Raw genomic sequence first — 20348 nt, forward strand, 5'->3', positions numbered from 1 at the left:
AAAAAAAAAAAAAAAAAAAAAGTGAATATGAAGTAACTAGCTGGGTAACAGAAACAGGGCTCATTTGTTTCTTATAGCACAACTGACTTTTTAACAAGCTCGGAAAGGAAAGAGCAAGAGTGGGATAAGAGGGAAGGTATTGTCGTGGCTAAATAACTAGTGAAAAGAGGCACAATGTAGAGTTTTCAGAGCAGAGTGGTATTCCCAGCGGAGTTGTGCACAAATCTGTGGTTTCAACAAACTCTTAAACAGCCCGATGAGGAGGAGTGAGATGTGAGGTGGCAGACTTTGCAGGTGGTAGACAATTACTCCGGGCAGCCAAATCCAAAAAGAGACTAAGAAGATTTGCAGGAAAATGTCACGATGCCGAGTGACTAAGTAATAAAGGAGCGGAAAAAATTCAATACAAAGCATCACTTAACTAAAGATGTCTAGTGGGGAAAAGAATTGACTTTTGGAGACTCAGATCAACCTGCTGAAAAAGAAATAAAATTTCACTGCTTAGTGTCTTCAGCAAGGGAAATATAATGAAACCTGGCATTATATAAATCCTCAGGAAGCTTATATCTTGAATACTGGATGTTGTGTTAGCCATTCTATTTTTATAAAAAACATATTAGGCCTGGAAAAGGTATAAAGTGTGAGAAGGATAATCAAAGTTATGATGAGAAGCTTCACTAGACAGATTTTTTTCAGCTTGGGAGAAAAAAGAAATAGTGAAGCTTTATTAAAATAATTACATAGAGGTGAATGTTGGAATACATATTCACAAATTTTCATAACAAAAAGAATCGGGAACAATGAGTAAAACTAGCAGAAAGAAGGTTTAAGGCAAATGAAAGGATGTACTTTTCCTCACAGCATGTAATTTAAATAGCCAAGCTCATGGTCACCTGGTACAGGGGATAGAAACCAGATTATAAATAGTCTGAAAAACACATTAGACAAATTCCCGGAGGATAAATCCAGTGGTGCAGATGCAATCACTGGCTCTGGCAATCCCTAAATATCCCAGTTTTGGACAATGGGTGGTTATAACAGGGAAGCCTCAATTTTTCGCCTGCTCTGCTTCTTACATTGCCTTCCTAAGCGTCTGCAGCGGGGCAGGATTGGAGGATTTCTATTACCCTTCACTAGTGCTTTTAACTAAGTACAACTGGAGTGGGTGTTATATTGCCCCACTTGGTCCTTGGGATATTGCTGGTGGCAATGAGGTGCTTGTGGCCCTAGGACCCTGTGACAGAAGACAAGAGACAGAGGAGAAGGAGGAGGAGGAAGAGAAGTCTGGCAACAGGCCCGGGGTGGGCTGCAATGGACAATTGTTAGAAAACGAACCGGAGGAGAGATGGGCAAACATATTTGGGGGCTGCGGAGAGGAGGTTTGTGTGCAGGTGGGTGGGGATCACAAGTCACGGAGTAACAGTGGATTGCTACTACTTGGCAGAAACATCCTATACGTTTTTTAAAAGGCTTTTTAACGTAAGCAAACAAACTAGTCTTTCTCTGCAGGCTTTGCAACCCAGCTCAAACCTATTTTGGTTTTCAAAAAGCTTAGCTTCAGGGCTGTTGGTTTTTGAAATAAATTTGAGACGTGCTGAAGAAAAATCTTTCTGAATCCAAAACAATTTATTGCAGAGTCCTTGCTGAAGCAGTGGGAGAAGAAGTGGGAAAGCGATGAAGCAGGCAAGGCTTAAAACAAGGAGGGGGGTGAAGTAGGGACTGAAGAAAGAGTAAAAAAAAATTAAGCAGACTGGAAGTAAAAAATTTAGGAAGTCAAACAGAAAGAGCAGAGAAGGAAGGCAGAACAGAGACTAGATACACAAAGTGACAGATAAAATAAAAAGGCACACTTTATGGAAGGGAGATAAGGATATAGAGAAGGGCAGTGTTTTGAAATACTATAATGAGGCTGAAAAAGGTATCATTAGGACAAAAGGATAAGCCCATCCTGTTCTTCACTATTTTTTTATCCAAACTGGTCACATATAAAAGTAGGAAGGACAGAGTCAGTTGAGGAGAGCAGGGGAAGCAAAGGTAGCCTCAGTACCCTTGCTGCTGAACTTCTAGCATGAAAAAGTGGTCTCCTAGTGAGAGTTGGTTCGGACAGGGAAGGAAAAATGCTGGTGAAGTGTGATTCCTTGACAAATGAGGTTCGCTCAGCACAGGCATTATTCACCAGAGCCCTGAAAACAGTAAATGAGAAGCACTTTTGTTTCTTCAAAACCCACTATGATGGCCATGACAGTGAGTTTCTGTGGTAGAGAAGGGAATAAACATCTCCTAAAGGAGTTGATGTGTATTTTGGATGCTGTTGGGAAAGACTGAACGCCACAAACACCTTTTAATTAAATGAAACTTTGGCCAGTAGTTATTCCTTTGTAAACATTTAGTGATGTGCCACAGGAAAGGTGTCCTAACTCAGCTTTGTTCTTCAAAAGTAAAGGTATAATGCAGGATAGTGTAGACAGCCTAAATTTTCCCTGATTGTAAAGGATTTGTGACGTGGAGATACTTGTCTGGATAGGATTTCTTATTGATTGTGTGTGTGGAAGCAGATGTTAAGCCAGCTGTTAAAAGCTGAACACATAATTCCTGCAAAGTGCAATGAAAAGCTAGCCTTAATTTGTCTAAAAGCAACTAGCTGCAAGATATTTTTCAAGAAGCATGTAAATGAAATTAGCACTGAAATTTACTCCTTTGCATAAGAAGCAAGGCCCAGCAGAGAGGAATTATGGCACTGGATGAAAGCAACTGGCCTTAGGTCCCCGTTCTGTCCTGTATGTCCTCTTTGACCTTACACAAGTTACTTTATCAGTGTTTGTACGGGTGTTGGACAATAGGACCCACTGTTGGTTTGGGACTCTGCGTGCTATTGCAAGATTGAAAAAAAAAAGGCAAAAAGATAAAGAGGCAAGGTTACAACCACTGGAAATCTATTGGCAGCAGGCAGAGAAGAAGGCTCATGAAGCCAGGCAGCTCCAAGCTAGCAAGGAAGGGAACATCAAATAAACCACTCTGTGCCAGGGTGTGCCAGCAAGGCAGCAGATGCTCAGAGTGATGAGAAAGCCAAGGTATTTAAAGCATTTTTTTTTCTCAGAGTTTTCTGCCTAAGGAGGTCAGCTTTCAGTTACAGCAGAGATAACATAGGAGCTCTGCAACTAGAGACTGCAGAGCCTAGCACAGCACTTCCTCAACTCTGTCCAGATCTTTGCTCCTTTTTCAGTTGTGCTGGGGTTTTGCAGAGGTCCAAAGGGAGGCCAGGTTGAGCTGCTTCCCACTCCTCAATCCTCTTCTCACTCCTCGTTCCTCTTGTCCCTTAGGATCCTTCCAGAGCTCATGGGCCTCTTCTGTAGCTCAGAGAAGTCAGCGGGAGGCCATCCATTGCTCCTAGCAGATGTAGTTGCTGGAAGAAAATGTAGATCTTACCATACCTGTCCACTGTTAAAAATCACTGTGCTAGATAAATGAAGAAATAATTCATACCTGCTTGCCTGTACTGTCTTGAATGGCTGAACAAGACAAAAGCAGTATTAGTCATGTATTTTATGGTAGATGATCACTGATTATTCATGTTTAGATCTAAATTTGAAGTCTATAATGGACCTCACAGACATGATCTCATAGCAAATGGTAGATTAACAGTAGGCAGTGTACTGAAAGTCACATCATTTTATTTAGAGTCGCAGCAAGCCATTAGTCTCCTTAAGAAAGTGTTTACACAAGCTAAGAAATAAAATAAAAATGCAGAGGGATCGGTTTTCATTAATAGGAACAGTGTGAATAAATACTGCCATGCTTTGCTATGCAGCTCCTGGTTCATGGGCGGCTAAATACAATTTGATGTTAATTCTAAGAAGGGTTGTGTATGGCTCTATCTCTTATCATGATAGCTGTTTGTGTCAGCTTCCACAAGTCAGGAAAAATTCAAACAAGCTGTGAAAAATTAATCAGTTCAATATGTCAACATGTTACAGACCCCATGGGATGTACAGGGAATAGTATTGTAAAGGCTGGTTATAGCCTTTAGATAATAGATAATTCAAAGACTCATTTGAGCTTAGGACACTGCCTCAACCACAGTAATATCAGTTAAGAATAGAAATCATGATTATTTGATCCTGAATACCAAGGAAAAGTATCATATTAAATGAGGAATGGTCTCACTGGAATGCACCTCATCAATGAGCTCTCAGTACAATTCTCAATGCGATGAGAATTAGAAAACTCATAGTTCTGGAAATGATGCCATCCACAGACATGCAGGGAATCCCTGTCATTCAGAAAGTGACAAACAGAAAAGAGAGGAAATGGGTTTTATCTGTTTTTCTGGATTAACTGCTTATAAAACAATGCATTAAGCTATATAGAGAGATTTGATTGCTGAGGTAATCTTCAAGCTGTTGCATGTTTTAAAGCATTACAGTTCACCTGTAATGAACTGTATTGAATAACTTTGAAGAGCTTTGAATAACTTAATGGAAAAAATGAGCCACTGAAGTTGAACTGAAATATGTTTATTTTACATTATCTGACTTTATTAATTATCAGTAGAAATGGAGTTTGCTTTTGATTTAATGTTTTATTGCTCACACAGAGATATGCTGTGCATGGTAAAGGTAACAAATCCAGGAAGGTGAAAAACATTTTTAAAAGCTTTTTGTAAGCATGGGAGAACTCAGAGTCAATACAAGGAGGGCTAGGCTTGTATAAACCAGCAAAACAAAGAACGAGAAGATTCTCATCTGTAAATACATGCAGAGGGTGGGAGGAAAGAGGGGAGCTATTTATATTACGGAACAATTCTTGGCACAAACCTGAGTAGATATAAACTGCCTAGGATTAAATATGAGCTGGAAATTAGAAAATGATGTTGACATCAGAGCAATGAGATTATGGACCATATGCCTTGGGTATGTGTATAGAAGTTCTGGTTGCAATATCATAACTGAGATTGGGGTGTGGCTGCATTTATATAAGTATTAAACATCTCTCTTGTGCGAGACAATACAACATATCCTCCTCTGCTCATGCCAGCTAATGATTGAATAAAATACAAATTTGGCAGTAATTTGTAAATTAATCCAGTAGTGAATAAACTACCTAGAATGAACAAAACCTGAGTCCTTTAAAAAGCACTTCATTGTTCTGAACAGTCCTAGCAAGACTAAGCCATTTCAGAGTTTCTTGAGTCTCAGATGTTCGTGTTCAGGCTAAATTTGAAGACATAGGATTTTAATTACACTACCATGGACTGTAGTATGTAGTTACTGTACTTATGCAGACTATAGCCTGAATCATCAAGGTAACACTGAAAGTCCCTGTGCTTCCTGTGATTGAACATTTCCCAGTAAGCAAAAACTTAGTGATGAGGTAGACCTCTCTGGCATGACTGGTTGGTCTGCGAAGAGCATGTCAAATGTCTGTCCTTAGGAATATTCAAAATTTGGCTGGATGAGGCCCTGTACAAATGCTCTAACTTTGAAGTTAGCCCTGCTTGGAACATGGTGTTGGGCTAGAGACCTCCAGAGGCCCCTTCCCACCAATATCGTTCTGTGCTCCTGTCAAAGTGTAACCATGTCACTGGGAGGTGCAGGGGACCTCTGCCTGCCTTTGGTGTGCCAGCTTGGTTACCCCTGCCTTGACCCTGTACAAGGCTGAGAGGGAGCAGACCTGAGCTAAGAGGCAGGTGAAGAGGCGACAGCAGCCTCAGGGGAGGAGGGCAAAAGAGCTGCACCTGGTGAGATGCAGAGCATCAGCAATTTTCTGAGGTGAGGCTCAGCAACTGTGTCCCTCCCTCTCTGCTCAACCTGCAACTGGCAGGGTTACGGGCTGCAGCACCTTAGTGAGAATGACCAATTTACTTACAATAAGTTGAAACAGAAGAGATTCAGACTGGATACGAGGAAAAACATTCAAAATAAGGATAATAAGGTAGTAGAGGAGGCTGCCCAGAGAGGTTGTGCAGCCTCCATCCTTGGAGATTTTCAAGGATCCTCTGAGCAGGGCATTGGACTTGAGACCTCCTGAGGTCTCTTCCAACCTGAATTATCCTGTGATCCTACGATCATTTGGTCAGTAACTACTCCTCCTTCAAAACTGTTGATAGTACCTCTGCCTTTGCTCTATTGCACATGGGCATGGTGTGCTCAGGGGAACTGAGCCAAAATCCATAGGGAGGTCACAGAATATGAAGACCCAGTGATGCAGGTTCCTAATTTCACATGGTGCTGTTCTCAAGCACTATTCCCAAGATGCCAAACCAGTAACCTAGATCGTTCTTCATGTTTGAAGTTTTGTCCCTCAGGGATGACGAGGGTATATGAAGTCCTCTTTCTGAGAAATGGTTTAAGAGTTGCCCATTTTCAAAATGGCACTTATTTCCCTTGGCTATTTCATGGACTGAAGTCACAGCTGCTGTCTTGAAAAGATGGTCTCTGCCTTTCTTTTGCTTTCTGCTCATCGGAAGCAAGTGCTTCTGCGCTCCCACGCACAGGGGACCACCCTCTGCCTGGGTGACGGCTGTGCCATCCTCCYGCTGAGGGCAATTGGAGCCCTGGGTATGCTGAGGAAGGAAAGAAAACAAAATGCCTCCATCAGAGCTGAGCTCTGAATTCTGAAAGATAGCAGCCCAATGAGCAGTACCTTTAAGGAGAAAATCTCATCAATCACAGCAGATCTGGTTAATAGAAAGCTAGAGAAGGCAGGGGAGAATGTGTTTTGAATCATGCGTAAGAAAAGCAGGGAGGAGAGGAGAGCATATGAAAGGGGGTAGAAAAGAATCACTGTCAATCTTAGGTACAGGAACGGAAAACATAGTTAAGGACCTGCTATGTACTCTGTACTTCAAGTCTAGAGAAATCACGTATTTTTCTTTTTTAAGGGTGAAAGCATTTTCCTTCAGCAGTAATGATAAGTTTGGCCTTTAGTGACTCCATGAAAAGAGAAAGTTGAGTGATTTGTGAGTGGGAGGCAGAGACACAAAAAATCCAATGCATCTTAAAAAAAATCTCATCTGGAGATTAGCTGAAAGATTAGATTGTTTGTACATTTCCATCTCTAAATAGGCTAAGATTTTTTAATCTATGCAAGTCTGTTTCTTGGGTTGACAAAGGTTGGCTTGGGGATCCATTATAGCACGCCTGTGTAGCATATGCTCACAGCTTACTGCTGTGTGCTTAACACTACTTAGCTGCAGTTTCATTTTACCACAGATAGTTTTTAACCATTTATTGTAAGGCCTTACTGAAAGTGAGATATGAATCTCCTTCTGAAATGATCAGGAACTGAAGGAAAAGTCAGAAGGAAAGTGCCAGCATAGTTGAAGCAACAGCCTTTCCTGATATGCAACTAAGTGTTTAATACCCTGCTGCTCCCAGGGAATAATAATGTCATTTGAACCAGATGTTCTTGCTTTTTATCCCCTTATATTGCTGACCATAAAAATTAAGCCAAAGGCTTTAGCTGATGTTGCTGTTTATGTAACTGCAGATTGTGTGGTTTTTGCTTCCTTCCAGGTCTTGGCTTTTGTTCTTCTATTATAACTGGCCCTACTAATGCGACCGTCCTTGCTGGTTCAGAAGCCCGGTTTAATTGTACAGTGTCATTAAAATGGGTGATTCTCATCTGGTTGTTAAAGGGAAATCCTGTCCTCACTGTGGTTCCTGAAGGACCTATTGAAACATTAAACCGCTTCACCTCTCAAAATTACACCATCAGTAATGGGTTTACCTCCGAGCTGATCATCCACGACACACAACTGAGTGACTCTGGTAAAATAGAGTGCAACACCCAGCAAGCTAACGAGAGCACCTTTGCATTTCTTTCTGTTCAAGGTGAGTATGGCCACACGGAAAGCTGTTTTATTACAGTGTGCTTAAAGAAATCATCTGTTGGATTGCCCGGATTATCTCTATGAAGGACTACATGCTCCTATTTAACATTCTTTGTCTCCTGTCTTCCTTGACTTAATTTTACTGTCACAGCAGGTTTCAGAGTCACCCTCACAGTGCCATTAAAAGAGGATTGAATTGCCCTTGTTTTTTCCCATTGCTTCTCCTTATTCTATATTTGGATTTTGTGAAAGTGCCTGAAGGCTATATCAGGCCCTCTAGCAGTCAGTCAAAAATGATCTGTTGGCTAGGGACAGTATGGACTAGCCTATACAAACATCTTTGCATCAATATTCTGCACTCTTTAGTGCAAATCTCCGTTCTACTTTCTGATTTAAGATACAGTCTTAAAGCCGGCTTATCTGAGTTTGATTTAATGGAGCGTAGAGKTAAGGCCTCTGAGACACAAGGTGACACCCATCAGATAATTGCTGCTGTAAGCTACCTTTCCAAGGAACAAAAAGCTCCTGTGCATAAAGCCCTTGTGACCTCTTCCTCCTCAAGCATCAGGAGTGACACAGTGCATCTGGTAAAGCAGAATCTAACCACCAGACATTATCTATTTGTCAAAGAGGTGCTTGATACAGCAAGAACACCTCATCATCTACCTCTAAACTTTTCCTGATAAACCCCAAGAGCATGCTTCAAATTTACAGAGAAACACAGTTATTACATTATGTTGTCCTTCAGCTGGAAATATATCAGTACGACCAAAAAGTATAATTTACTGCTTTTTATTGAAAAGCCACTGAAGGCTGAGTGTAGTGTTTTAGAAATACTGCGCAGTAATGTGTCTCTGAAGCTGCAATGTCTGCATTTTTATGTCATGCATATGGTACCTCATTGTTAATGATAGTTGTTTTTAAATTCATATCTCAAGACACGGCTAATTTTGGGTAGCAAGGTAAGATTTGAAATTATCAGTAGGAAAGCAATGCATCCAAATATTCTGAAGGAAAAAAATATCTTTTCCCTCCTACAGTTAATGGATCTTTATTCATCAAAAATAGCACCTTTACAGTAAAAAAGAATGAAACAGTTGAAATTGTTTGTGAAGCCTTAGGATGGGCTCCAGCTCCAGACATTACCTGGATGACAAATGACTCTTTCATAGACAAGTCGAGGTATGTTACCAGGCAAAGTCAAGGATCTAATGGCCTTCACAATGCCATGAGCATCTTAACTTTGACTCCAACGGACACTGAGATTTTGACTTGTTTAGCTGATATAGAAGCACTCTCTAGCCCTCAGAATGCAACTATAACTGTTTTTTTTCTCAACTCTRCTCTGGGTAAGTAGATGTTTATTATACTTTGCCTATCCTATTCTCTCAGAGCTATGCTTTTAGTTTTATTTTGAAAAATCTTTTATTTGTAAACCAAATACTGTAAGATGTGCAGAGGTGATAGAGTTAAGAACTGATTGTCACAGCTTCATACATAGAGTTAAATTCACTACTGATACAAGCCCTATGAACCAGAAAATCTGACCTAGGACCAATCTGAAAAAAATGAATGAATGAAGCAAAAGATCTGCCACTGTTTCCTACTACGGATTTGCTAACATTGCTAACAATACTGGCCTTGGCTCTTTATACAAGAAATTATCTAATGAATGTGAAACATCTTTGATTGTGGCATGAACAGCCACAATGAAAATAAAATTCTAGACCTCATTTGCTCAAGGCCAAACTCTCAAGTGAAACTATGTTCTGTTATATTCAATGCCAGCTTTACCACTGACTTCAAAAAACCTTGGATTTCATGCTCAGTTTCTACACACAACCCAAAGTAGATTTTGCACTAGCTCTCCAAATGCAGGTAGACAGTTCTCCATATGAGCACTGAGCAGATGTGATGGAGCTATTGTAGTTTGCTGGTAACAACCCCAGGCTGCACTGAGCTTGGCACCCAAGTGGGACAGGGTAGCATTCCAGTCATATGGTGCATCCCAACATCTGTGTAGATCCAAGAGCCATTTGTCCTGCTCTCTTCTTCCTGATATGGTCTCTTTCACATCCTAGAAGAATATGGATATGTGCAATAAATATACGTGGAATTCTTTGGACAGTGTATTAGGTTGCCTTTTGTTTCYTTATATTTAAGGAAATTTAAGGTAGTTTTAATCCAAGTATAAATGTCAAATAAATCTTTCAAGTACCATTACCAAAACTTAAATAGTTTTGCTAATGCTGTCAGCAATTTTTTTGTAATGCTGCTAATCTTCRGCCTCACTGACATTCTACAACAATAAATTCCACAGATTAACACATTCACAGTGTTAGGATACTCATCAGGCAAAGCATGRCCTTTATCTGCTTTATGCTGTCAGTGTGAAACAAAGTAAGTGGGACTATGAATAAAGAGCTACTTGATAATCTAACAGAACCCTATGGAAATACTTTTATTTTCAAAACAATAATACAATAAGAATGAGTAAGAGGAAATCTTTCCCTGTGGGTTAGCAGTGTTTAGCGCACATGAGGAGATGATGCCACCTTGTCCATTGCAGCTTTTCTTTGGTGAGACTGGCCAAGAATCTCAGTAATAAGGTAGAGGAGTCTCAGAGCAAGCTGAACTTGCACCAATAATCACATGCTCGGGAGCCTGTCTCAGGAGCTGAGGTTGCTGGTTATGGGTGCACTGCCAGCTGTGGTGGCATAGCCCATCCTACAATAGTATCCTTCTTATTAGCCATACYCTGTGGTATGAAAAATGCCTAAGTCATATAGAGGTTTTTACAGTGGCTSCCTAGGTATCTTCCGTACAGAGTAGGACCTTAAGTCTGCACTTCTTTTTAWGAAGTGATGAGCATTGAGAACTTCCATAATCGTGCTGACAGCTTTTCTTGATGAACTAGTTCTTGTTCTGTAATGGATGAATACATCGTGCATGAAGACCTTCTTATAGTAGATTGATGAACAGCATGGTAAATTTCTACATATAAACAACCAAAGAGGTTGAGTAACTGTGCCTTTTATTTTACACATGAATCATTATTASCAAGTCCTTTCACAAGTAGTCACTTTGTAATGCAATTGAAGAAGGTCATTTAATCATTTTTAATGCAACTTTTTTTGTAGTCAGATTGCTCCTAATTACTGACTAAGCAAAATAGAGCTATCCTGAGGAAATTAATAAATTTCCCTGCCTACTCATTTGTGAACTACAGAGGTATCCACCCTCAGTTTCCATAGCTACTCACAGTGAATCAGAAGAGGAGAAAAACAGATGTCATGAAGCACAATTAGTGTATAATTAGTGATTGTATAGGATCATCATTCATTTCTCTTTGGAAAAATCATTGTGCAGCAGCAGACACTCAAAATTTGTCAGGATAGGAGAAAAGGAAATCTCTAAACTATGACAATGAAATAAAGATGTGACATTACAATAGAGGAAGATATCTAATATATATCACACTTTAAATCTCAGAACTTCTCTGACTTTTCATATACAGACTCACCCTTAGCTAGATGTTGTCAGGAATGAAGAAGGCTAGCTTTAACATCAAAGGAATCTTTCCCAAAACTACAGGGGTAGCAATTKCAGCCCTCACTTAAAAACTTGAGCAATCATCTAGTTCACTTCTCCATGTTCCTCATGAGCAGCCCTTGTCCGTTCACAAGCATTGTAACCCAAAACTTTCGAGCCTTCTAATGGCTCTAATGGATAAACATTATCCACAGCCTCTAATGGATAAACCAACATCACCTGGAATGTGAATGGCCTGCCTTCCTGCACATCTAATATCAGGCCTTTTCTTACAGTTAACAAGGTGATGCATTTGCRTGTTGGTCACTCCTCTCCAGAGGTGCCTCATTCAAAATTCAGTTTGGCTGAGCCTCAAAATTGGGAACTCCTATGGAGTTAAACATCAGCAGAAGCAGTCACAGAGCTGTTACTGGGAAATGAGGTTCTTGGCAGAGTCTCTTGGCAAGTCTTGGCTTCAGCTTTTTATGGCTTCAGTGTTGACTTCATGCGGCCTTTGCACTGCAGAAGCTGGGAATCAGCTAGAAGCCTGATCTTCCTTTGCTTTTATCTTAGCCAGAAAGCTCCAAAGTGTCCAAGAAGTGGGGTGCAGCTTTGTCTCAATCTCATTTCTCCTTGGTTACCATCATGTCCCTTTTCTAGAGATGCTTTGCTCAAGTAAATTCTTAAGCAGCTTTGGGAGAAGCTTAATGTTAGCATAGCAACAGAGAATGGACTATTTAGTATGAGGAAGTCACGTTCATCCACATTTTGCACAAATGTAACTTGGTGTGGATTTACAAGTGGGGCTAAAATGGGTTTAATTCTTTCATCCTTCCGAGCCCCTCTCTTGCGCCCTAACTTACATGTTGAGCTGGTGGCCCATGCATTCATACCTGCTGGTCACATCCCCAGTTTCCTTCCGGATATCCCAGAACTGGGGGAAAATTACAGTGCAGAACAGCCTGGGGGGATTTGTGTTGTATCCTGTTCCTCTTGCTTCTGCTCTGTAGAGCCTCTTTTGGCAGATATCCTGAGCCTGATGGGGAGCAAAACACCTTGGTCTGGCAGTCAGCCTGGAGGTATGGTCCAGAATGCATTTGACTGCTTTTTTCATACTGGGGCTAAATTACCCCCTATAGCTAAGAGAGCTTTGTTTTTCATATTTTAACTACCTTTAAATCCCTAGGACATGTTTTATAGAATAACATATAATAAACTATAGGTACTTATTGCAGTACTTCTGGATGAAAATGTTACGAACAAGTTTATAATCAATTGTAATCACAACTGATTATAGCCTACAGAATTAATTACTAGTCTGCAGGTTACTGAGTGCTTGTTTTTCCTAATTGTCACAAGAAATTTAAAACCTGCTGATTGTGTGTTAGGATTAGAGAAAAGACTGGAATGAATTGCTTAATCATAATGACCTGAGATTTGGCAAGTTCTGAATCCTAACGCAGGTCCCAGCTTGCCAGGGGCTCCAGTCCTGTGTCTCTGCAGTCCAAAGCCTCCAAACCCCAAGCCAATACAACTGTGCAAATTTGTAGCTAGAATGGATTTACTTCTCTATCCCCTGCCATTAGTAGGACAGAAGATACTCTGGTTCACACATCAGGGGAATAGCTATGACACTGTGCAGCTACTAATCATCTGTGTTGCTGCAGTACCTTTCCCAGAGAGGCTGTCAGGTAAATGTTGCCATACAGTTTTTAATTGAGACCTCTAGTGAGGACGTGACATGTATAAACCCAGCATGACAGAATGAGTTTTGTCAAGTCTGTATGTGTCTCATACCTGTAGTTCAGACTGGAAGTTTGTTTCTAAACAACTGCCAAAGTGATTTTTGGGCAGCTTTTCAAAGGGTAGCCAAGTTAGAAGTGCTCCTAAAATACTTGATCAAAACCAACGGGCAGGCTGATTATGACAATTAAAATTGACATTTTCTTTATGCATCCATCTGCATAAGGAATATAGAGTGTTTTTTAAACTCTGTGCATATGGCAGCTCTGTTAGCAAAACCATTTAAACACTTTCAGGAAGACATATTGAGTTATTTTGAAATCACCTCTTTTAACATTACAGATTACAGCGAAGACAAAGCAATATTCTAATGCTGTGAAAACACCAGGAGTGAAGTAGTAACTGCAAACACCCAAACTGTGCTACTCTATGGTTTTTGCTCTTCACTGCTCTTTACAGTGAATTACAGGATGACCTACAAAGTATATCCCCAAATCAAACACCTGCTGAAATCAGTGAGAAATCCCAGTTTGGGATTTATCAAAAGATTGTATGTACCAGATAGATATCTCCATCTGCCCTAGTCACCTAAGGCTATCATTGTGGCCAGTGAGGAAAAATGGATACTTCCTGAGAGCTGTTCATCTTTACCAAATGGCCAACACATTTGGTCAAATGAATTGTAATTCAAAACATCTGTTTTCTCTCCATGGACTAGAACAACTAGGCAAGATGCTTAATATAGTACAGAAATAGAAATATAATATAGACATCTAAATTGAATCTTAGCCCTTCTCCCAACCACAAAGGTCTCTAAAGGATTACTCAGAGTAATTACAAAATAAAGTTTAGGTAGGAAGATTACAATGCTATTTTTCAGAAAAAGAAGTAAATATGGGAAAGTTACCATTGCAATAAGGAATTAGCATTTGGAAACATTTTAAATTCTTAGGCACCATCCCTATATACAGAATCCTATCCTTTGGGACAGCCTCCTTCTTAAATAATGACAAGCAGTTAAAAACTTCTCACAGAAAAGGTAAATATTCTGCAAAAGGATGTTTCCAGGCTCTGACAGTACAATGTTTCTTCATTTAATTTAACAGAAAGTGATTACAATGAAGACAGCATAAGCACATGGGTTATTGTAGTTGCAGTCGTATTCTCACTTATTGGTTTTATTCTTCTGATCTTTATCATTGGAGTTGTCATACGCTGCTTCTGCCAAAAGAAGAAYGGTAAGTGAATCTTCACAGCTGCTCTGTGCATTAAAAAAAAATTCTTAAATTAGACATAAATCTACTACTAAGTTCTGAAGTGGTTCCAAGACCTGTAAGTGAAAGTGTGAGCGGATGGATTATACTCTTGACCTGAAGATACTTCTTACTTTCACCTTATTGTTTTTCATATAACTTGCTTTCAAAGTAATCAGTAGCCGACTAGGTTTGCCATGCATATTAACTACAAGGGGGTAGTATTTTTCAGAAGTACATTAATTTTCAGTGACATTTAGTTCCTATGCTAAGGGTCTTTGTTGAAGCATACCTTCAGTGCTGTGTTTGTCAGATACTTTCCTGATTTCCAGTTTCTGTGCAAGCTATCCTAAAGGGATATTGCACAGTTGTGTAAACAGGGAGGAGAGATGCTCCTGTGGTAACTGGAGCACAATGCATGCTCTAGGAGGAGCTCTCTAGTAGGGCATATTAAATTTTCCTGCATTTTAAACAGATCCATTTTTTCTTTCAGGCTCCACATATCAAAATGAGATAAGGTAAGCTGAATAAAGTGGGATTTTTTCCCCCTTTAATTAGATTCTTTCAGGTGGCCACAGGATGGTGAAAGCAATGTGCCAGCTTCCACCACCTCCTACTTGCTGCCCGTTGGGTCAGCCCTGCTGGGCGACTTGGCACATTTTGGCATGCACAGCCCGGGAGAGGGGCTGCCGGTGTGCGAGAGGGGAACGGGCCGCAGGGGCGAAGAGCAAGGGCCACCATCTGCAGTGGGTTGTGACTTCTGTTCCTGCAATAACCTGGGTGAAAAAACCCCAAATTGCTCAGTGATGACAMCGCTGATTCTGCAAGCGCCCCGAGTGGGCGAGCATTCCCCCCCCCCCACACACACACCACCACCACCCCTGCTATCTGAAGCTGCTGGGCAAAGCAAATCCTGAAAAACTGGCTCTTTGCGGGCGGTTTTCAGGCGCCGGGTGTTTGCAGCAGTGCCCACAGGGGGTCACTGTGAGCCAGCGGCTGGCGCCAGCTTCCCCCGACCCGCCGTGCCTGCATCTCGTGCAAACGCACTGGTGTCCGACGGCAAAAAGCAAACAGACAAACAAGCAAGCAAACAACAGCCCTCAACACCCCAAAATGCAAAATGCAAAAAAAACCCAAAAAACAAAAACAAAAACAAACAAACAAACAAACAAAAAAACAGAAAAAACCCACCACCACCAACAAAACCGCCCTGGTGATGAGTGTCGAAGCTTCAAGAGAGTGCCAGACTCGCTTGCAAACAAAGCTGACCACACATTATTGCAGGCAGGGACGTGTGAAAAGAACACGACTCCACAGTCCTCAGTACTAAGATCCTATTCATTATGAGATGCGCTTTTCTTCTAAGTGTTCAGGGAGCACTGTAAATTCGTACACAGCTTGCACTTACGAGGTGTTTGACTTCGTAATCTAACGGGTTTGCAATCCTGTGCAAGGCTTCGCCTCTCGCTTCAGTAATACCTAGCTTCATTAATGACCTCTTGGGGGGGGGGGAATTCTGTAAAGACCTGTTTTGTAAATGTAAACGTAAAGATTTCCATTTATGCTGTACTTTATTGACAGAAAGGAAAATAAGGAAATTAAAGAAGCCCTATTTTCTCTTGAGGAAATGATGTTAATTATACTGTGCCATACCAGTAAACTTCTAGGTAATTTCTTATCTGTGATATTTAATCAATCAAGTTACCAACTGCAGCTACATAAGTAAGTAGGACTAAATTGGGAACTGGAGGCCAAAAGTAAGTGCAGCTTGCCTATTGGTTTGGTACAAATGAAGCATTGCAAAGCATTTTTTTCACTTGTATTCTAACTTAGTTCTGCCAAAAGCCTGCTGCACGATCAATCCTGCTATGACAGAATCAACTGAATGCATGGATAAGCATCTGCCCAGCAGCAGGGACTGGTATGGCCAAGCCCATGTCCTTCCTGGGGATCCTGTGCCCTGTTGCTGCCTTCAGAAGCACAGTATTTGCTGTCAGACAGCATCAACAGGTCCAGAACAAGCCCTAACATTACTTTCTCCCTATTCTTTGAATCTGGCTTGGGGTAAATAAAATTATATCTTCATGGCATAATATGTGTTTTTTAAATCCTGATACAGTAAAGCCCTTGTTTGCCCATTAACTTTAAGCATGGATTGTCCTACTGCCTTCAGCAATTATTTGCACTCTTCGTGTTAAGCAAATGCTTAAGCACTGGGATGAGTCCGGGCTCTAGGGTTTAGCTTGGATTCAGGAACTCAGTGTTAACTGTTCTGCAAAGTTTTAGCATGTGTAAATAATACTGCTGATATCACAGGAACTATTTACAGTTACTTCCAGGCCTTGCAGGTGAGTGCTTTTCTTGTTTTTGGGGAGTGGGGGTGGTAGAGGGAACCCATCTGAATTAAAAGAATGAAGATTCTCTGGGTTTCAGATGCCACCTCGTACTAGAAGAAAGAAGAAATGAGACCAAAGATGTATTGTTTTACTCCCCACCACATTTAACTTTAGCATGTCTGACCAGCTTTCTGTACTTCCTGCACTTTTTTTGTAACTGCTTGGGGTTTGGCTACTACACTGAGTTCGCTGAAATGTAAGAATCAGATAGAGTAGACTGTACAGTATCATCTAAGATACAGAGATGATATTCCTAAACAATTGCTCTTATCTTTCAACAACCCTGACAGGTTTCTTAGTAGTATTTAACATGTTTATCTCATTAAAAAAAGAACATTTCTCATAGCTGGCCCATTATATTTACACGTGCATCAGTGATACCCCTCTGAAGCTTTATGCATCTTTATGCTAAACATAAAAAGTAAATACAGCAGTTTCCATAAATATTGGTAACCAAAAATAATTCACCATTCACCTACATATCCCTGCACTGCCACAATCCTGCYGTCAGTTTGTACTTGCTGTGCCAAAACCCTAGGAAAAGATGGATCTGGATCTACTCGTAGCATAACAAACATGAGTAACAAGTACACTCTTCTCTTAGTGTGTAGCTATGCAGGTCACTTCTGTAAATCCAGAGATGTGTAGCTTTAACTAAGGAAGTTCTATTAACTTCACTGTGACCGTGTTCATGTATAAAGTAAATTCCAAAGTAAAAGATTAACTTCAAAGTGTACAGATAAATCATTTGGGAGTGAACTGTGGTGATGTGAGCTTTGTTTTGCAATTGAGTGAGCTCAGATCACAAAGATGATGGGTTATCGCAGGGGACCTGACTGGTGTTCCCTTAGTGGGCTGCTGGCTGTCCTGTAATTCAGAATCTGAGATCAAAATTAACKTCCTACAAAGCCTGTGGTCTAGACTGGAGACTTCACAGAGTTCTCATTTTATTTTCCTACTTGCTGATAAAACAGGCAAGGGAAACTTTCTAAGCAGAACTGCATAGATAATATTTATATAGGACCGAATTTGCAACAGATAAATACTTGGAAAGCCCAGAAATATTTTGCATCTATTTCTTCAGGAGTCAGACATATCCCCTTTTCTGGCTTTTTCTCTGCTGTTACTCAATATACTCAACTATAATGAAGTTCTAACAATAGGTACTTTTATTTCTAGGAAAGCTTCAGCTAAGAAGAAAAATAGAGGCCATTTGCAAAACAGCCAGAGAAGTGGTAATGAAAATCATGGATACATTCCAGAGGAACCAAAGTACACAGAACCCATCCCAAGTGAGTCTAAATCAGTGAAACACATAGTATTGAACTGCTTCTCAACATGAGCGTTATAGCCAATATGTCAAGCAATTATATTATGAGATTTCACAACCCCTTGTGGTGGACTTGTGCCTGGCTTGAACCTCTTCAGAGAATTTTGGTTCTTTTACAACACAGTCTTTCAAAACTACTGAGAAAACTTCAAAGCTCTTTGCAGTTGAATTTAATGTTAGGGTTTCTTTTTCTTTTCTTTTTCTTTTCTTTTTTTTTCTTTTTAATGTCTTTGTTCTTCCAGATTCCCTCTAGGGCCAGAGGTAAAAGTACTAGATTCCCAGATGAAAGGCTATTTAGGCCATATTTTGCAGTTGGACTAAAAAAAAAATACCACCACCACCCCTAAAAGGGCAAAAGACTCCACAGGAGACATGAATGCACTTTTGAAGAAGTTCTCTTACTTTGGTTAACTCTTGGTACTTGTGCTGTTTTTCAGACTTCAGCTGAATCAGTGGAAGTTTCAAGCTCATCCATCATTTTTTTTTCCATTTTTTTTTCATATTCATTTTTTGCTACCCACGTAACTGAACAATAATCATATTTTTGTGCAATAAGTTATTGCCATGTCCATTTGTTCAACATTAGCATAAAAAGTACTCTCTCTGGTAATGATATTCAGATGGTATATAAGCATCCTCATAACATTTCAAGCACTGTAGGCAATTCTTCGGTTTCCTATCTCAAAGATGATTTGCATGCTTTGGGGGAAGATATAGCCATGGGTGAGAAAAATTGTACCCATATACTCTGCTGAATGTCGCTGAATGTTGTCTCCAACAGTTACCCATAACATGACACATAATTGAAGAAGGGGATCTTTATATGCAGCTTCCCTCCCTCTCCTTTCCTCTGCCTCCAATCCAAGTAATTCCATGAAAACCAGAAACAATGAAGCCTATTTTCCAAAGTCTCACCTGTTCTCAGGAAACATTTTGAATACGTCAGACTTTCTGAAACTTTCCAACAAGTTCAGATATTACTGAAGTAGGTGGAGCTGCACACCCACATTGCAGATATTAAGCAGATATTCTTCATTTCCTTAACAAACTACGCTCACGTTTACAGCAATATCTCTTAGGAATTTTATTCATCAGTGGTGATGAACTGCATAATGACTGCAAGCAGTGACAGTGTAGAGCATGCAAGTAACTAGAGGGGCAAAGGTTGGAAAAAGCCTAGTTTTTAAGCAGCTTATATTTTCCACAGGAGAACATGGCTGAGCAACTGTCCTTTACATTACTTTTCTCCTCACTGCTGACTGCATTTGTAAAAATATATTAGTGAATTATGATTCTACTGATAAATGACTAAGGCATTATAAATTCTAGTCCTTTAGCACAAGGCTTGTTCTATAGCAAATGTAAATCTCCACCAAATCTCGGCCTATCATTTGCATGTGTAACCACATTATTATCAAAGCATTAAATCAAATTCTTTATGGCATAAAATTATTGTGTAGAGTGTATAATCTAGGCATATACCCCTTTCTCTCTAATTAATAAATTGTGACAAAATAAGTGCAGTGGAACGATTTTAAGAGCACAGGATATTTGTAAGCTTAACACAGCTAAAGAAAAAGAAAATTAAAATAAACATGGATAAATTGATTCTACAGGTCCTAGATGGGCTTCTTTCATATTCATTAGACAGAACTGGGCTCACAAGGCATTTCTAGTATTRAATCATATTTAGTTTCATTCCTGAATGGCTTGTGATTTATATCATGGTGGACACTGAATAACAGTAATCTTGTATTTTTTTGTTACAGGAATTGTCTCTCTTCCCCCAATGACTTCCAAGTTTACTGTCCCTGATCCAGATTCATATGCTGRTTCTGTATCAAAGGTAACTGTAACGTGGAGCTCTTGACATTTTTCCCACAGTGTGTATCATACTATATACATATTGTAAACATAGATTTGGGGTTCATGTAGACCTTTAAAAGACAATTGCAGGTCTAGCTGGATAAGCGGAATGATCCTTTCAGCATTCCTGAACCTTCTGCTTATAAGGATAAGACCACTGGGAGTTAGTCTCATATTTAGATTGATTTTATTGGGGGGGGGAGGGGAGGAGGGGAAGAAGAATGAATATTTGGATAAAAGACTTAATAAAGCTTTCTCCACAGACCTGTTTCCCTCAGCTCCCTGCTATTTCTTCTCTCCCTCATCTAGGCTAACATTGCATAAGTTGCAGGCTTCTCCTCCTCAGTCTGTTTCTGATCTCTACTATCCATTTCATATCCTCCCTTCTCCAAATATCA

The 20348-nt window shown here is 40.2% G+C and overlaps 1 protein-coding gene across 1 annotated transcript in view; it reads left to right on the plus strand.

Annotated features, from left to right (window-relative positions):
* The window catches only part of IGSF5 (immunoglobulin superfamily member 5), a 29503-nt gene that overhangs the window by 663 nt on the left and 8492 nt on the right, over window positions 1-20348 (plus strand). Inside the window, exons 2-7 of the mRNA XM_085304536.1 lie at window positions 7515-7832; window positions 8872-9180; window positions 14212-14343; window positions 14852-14876; window positions 17934-18046; window positions 19854-19930. Of these exons, the coding sequence (XP_085160662.1) occupies window positions 7515-7832; window positions 8872-9180; window positions 14212-14343; window positions 14852-14876; window positions 17934-18046; window positions 19854-19930 (974 nt within the window). The remainder of the gene's footprint in view (window positions 1-7514; window positions 7833-8871; window positions 9181-14211; window positions 14344-14851; window positions 14877-17933; window positions 18047-19853; window positions 19931-20348) is intronic.

This window comes from Rhea americana, unplaced genomic scaffold, assembly GCF_003343005.1.
Source record: "Rhea americana isolate MKP2758 unplaced genomic scaffold, rheAme1 scaffold_101, whole genome shotgun sequence".
In the NCBI taxonomy this organism is placed as follows: Eukaryota; Metazoa; Chordata; class Aves; order Rheiformes; family Rheidae; genus Rhea; species Rhea americana.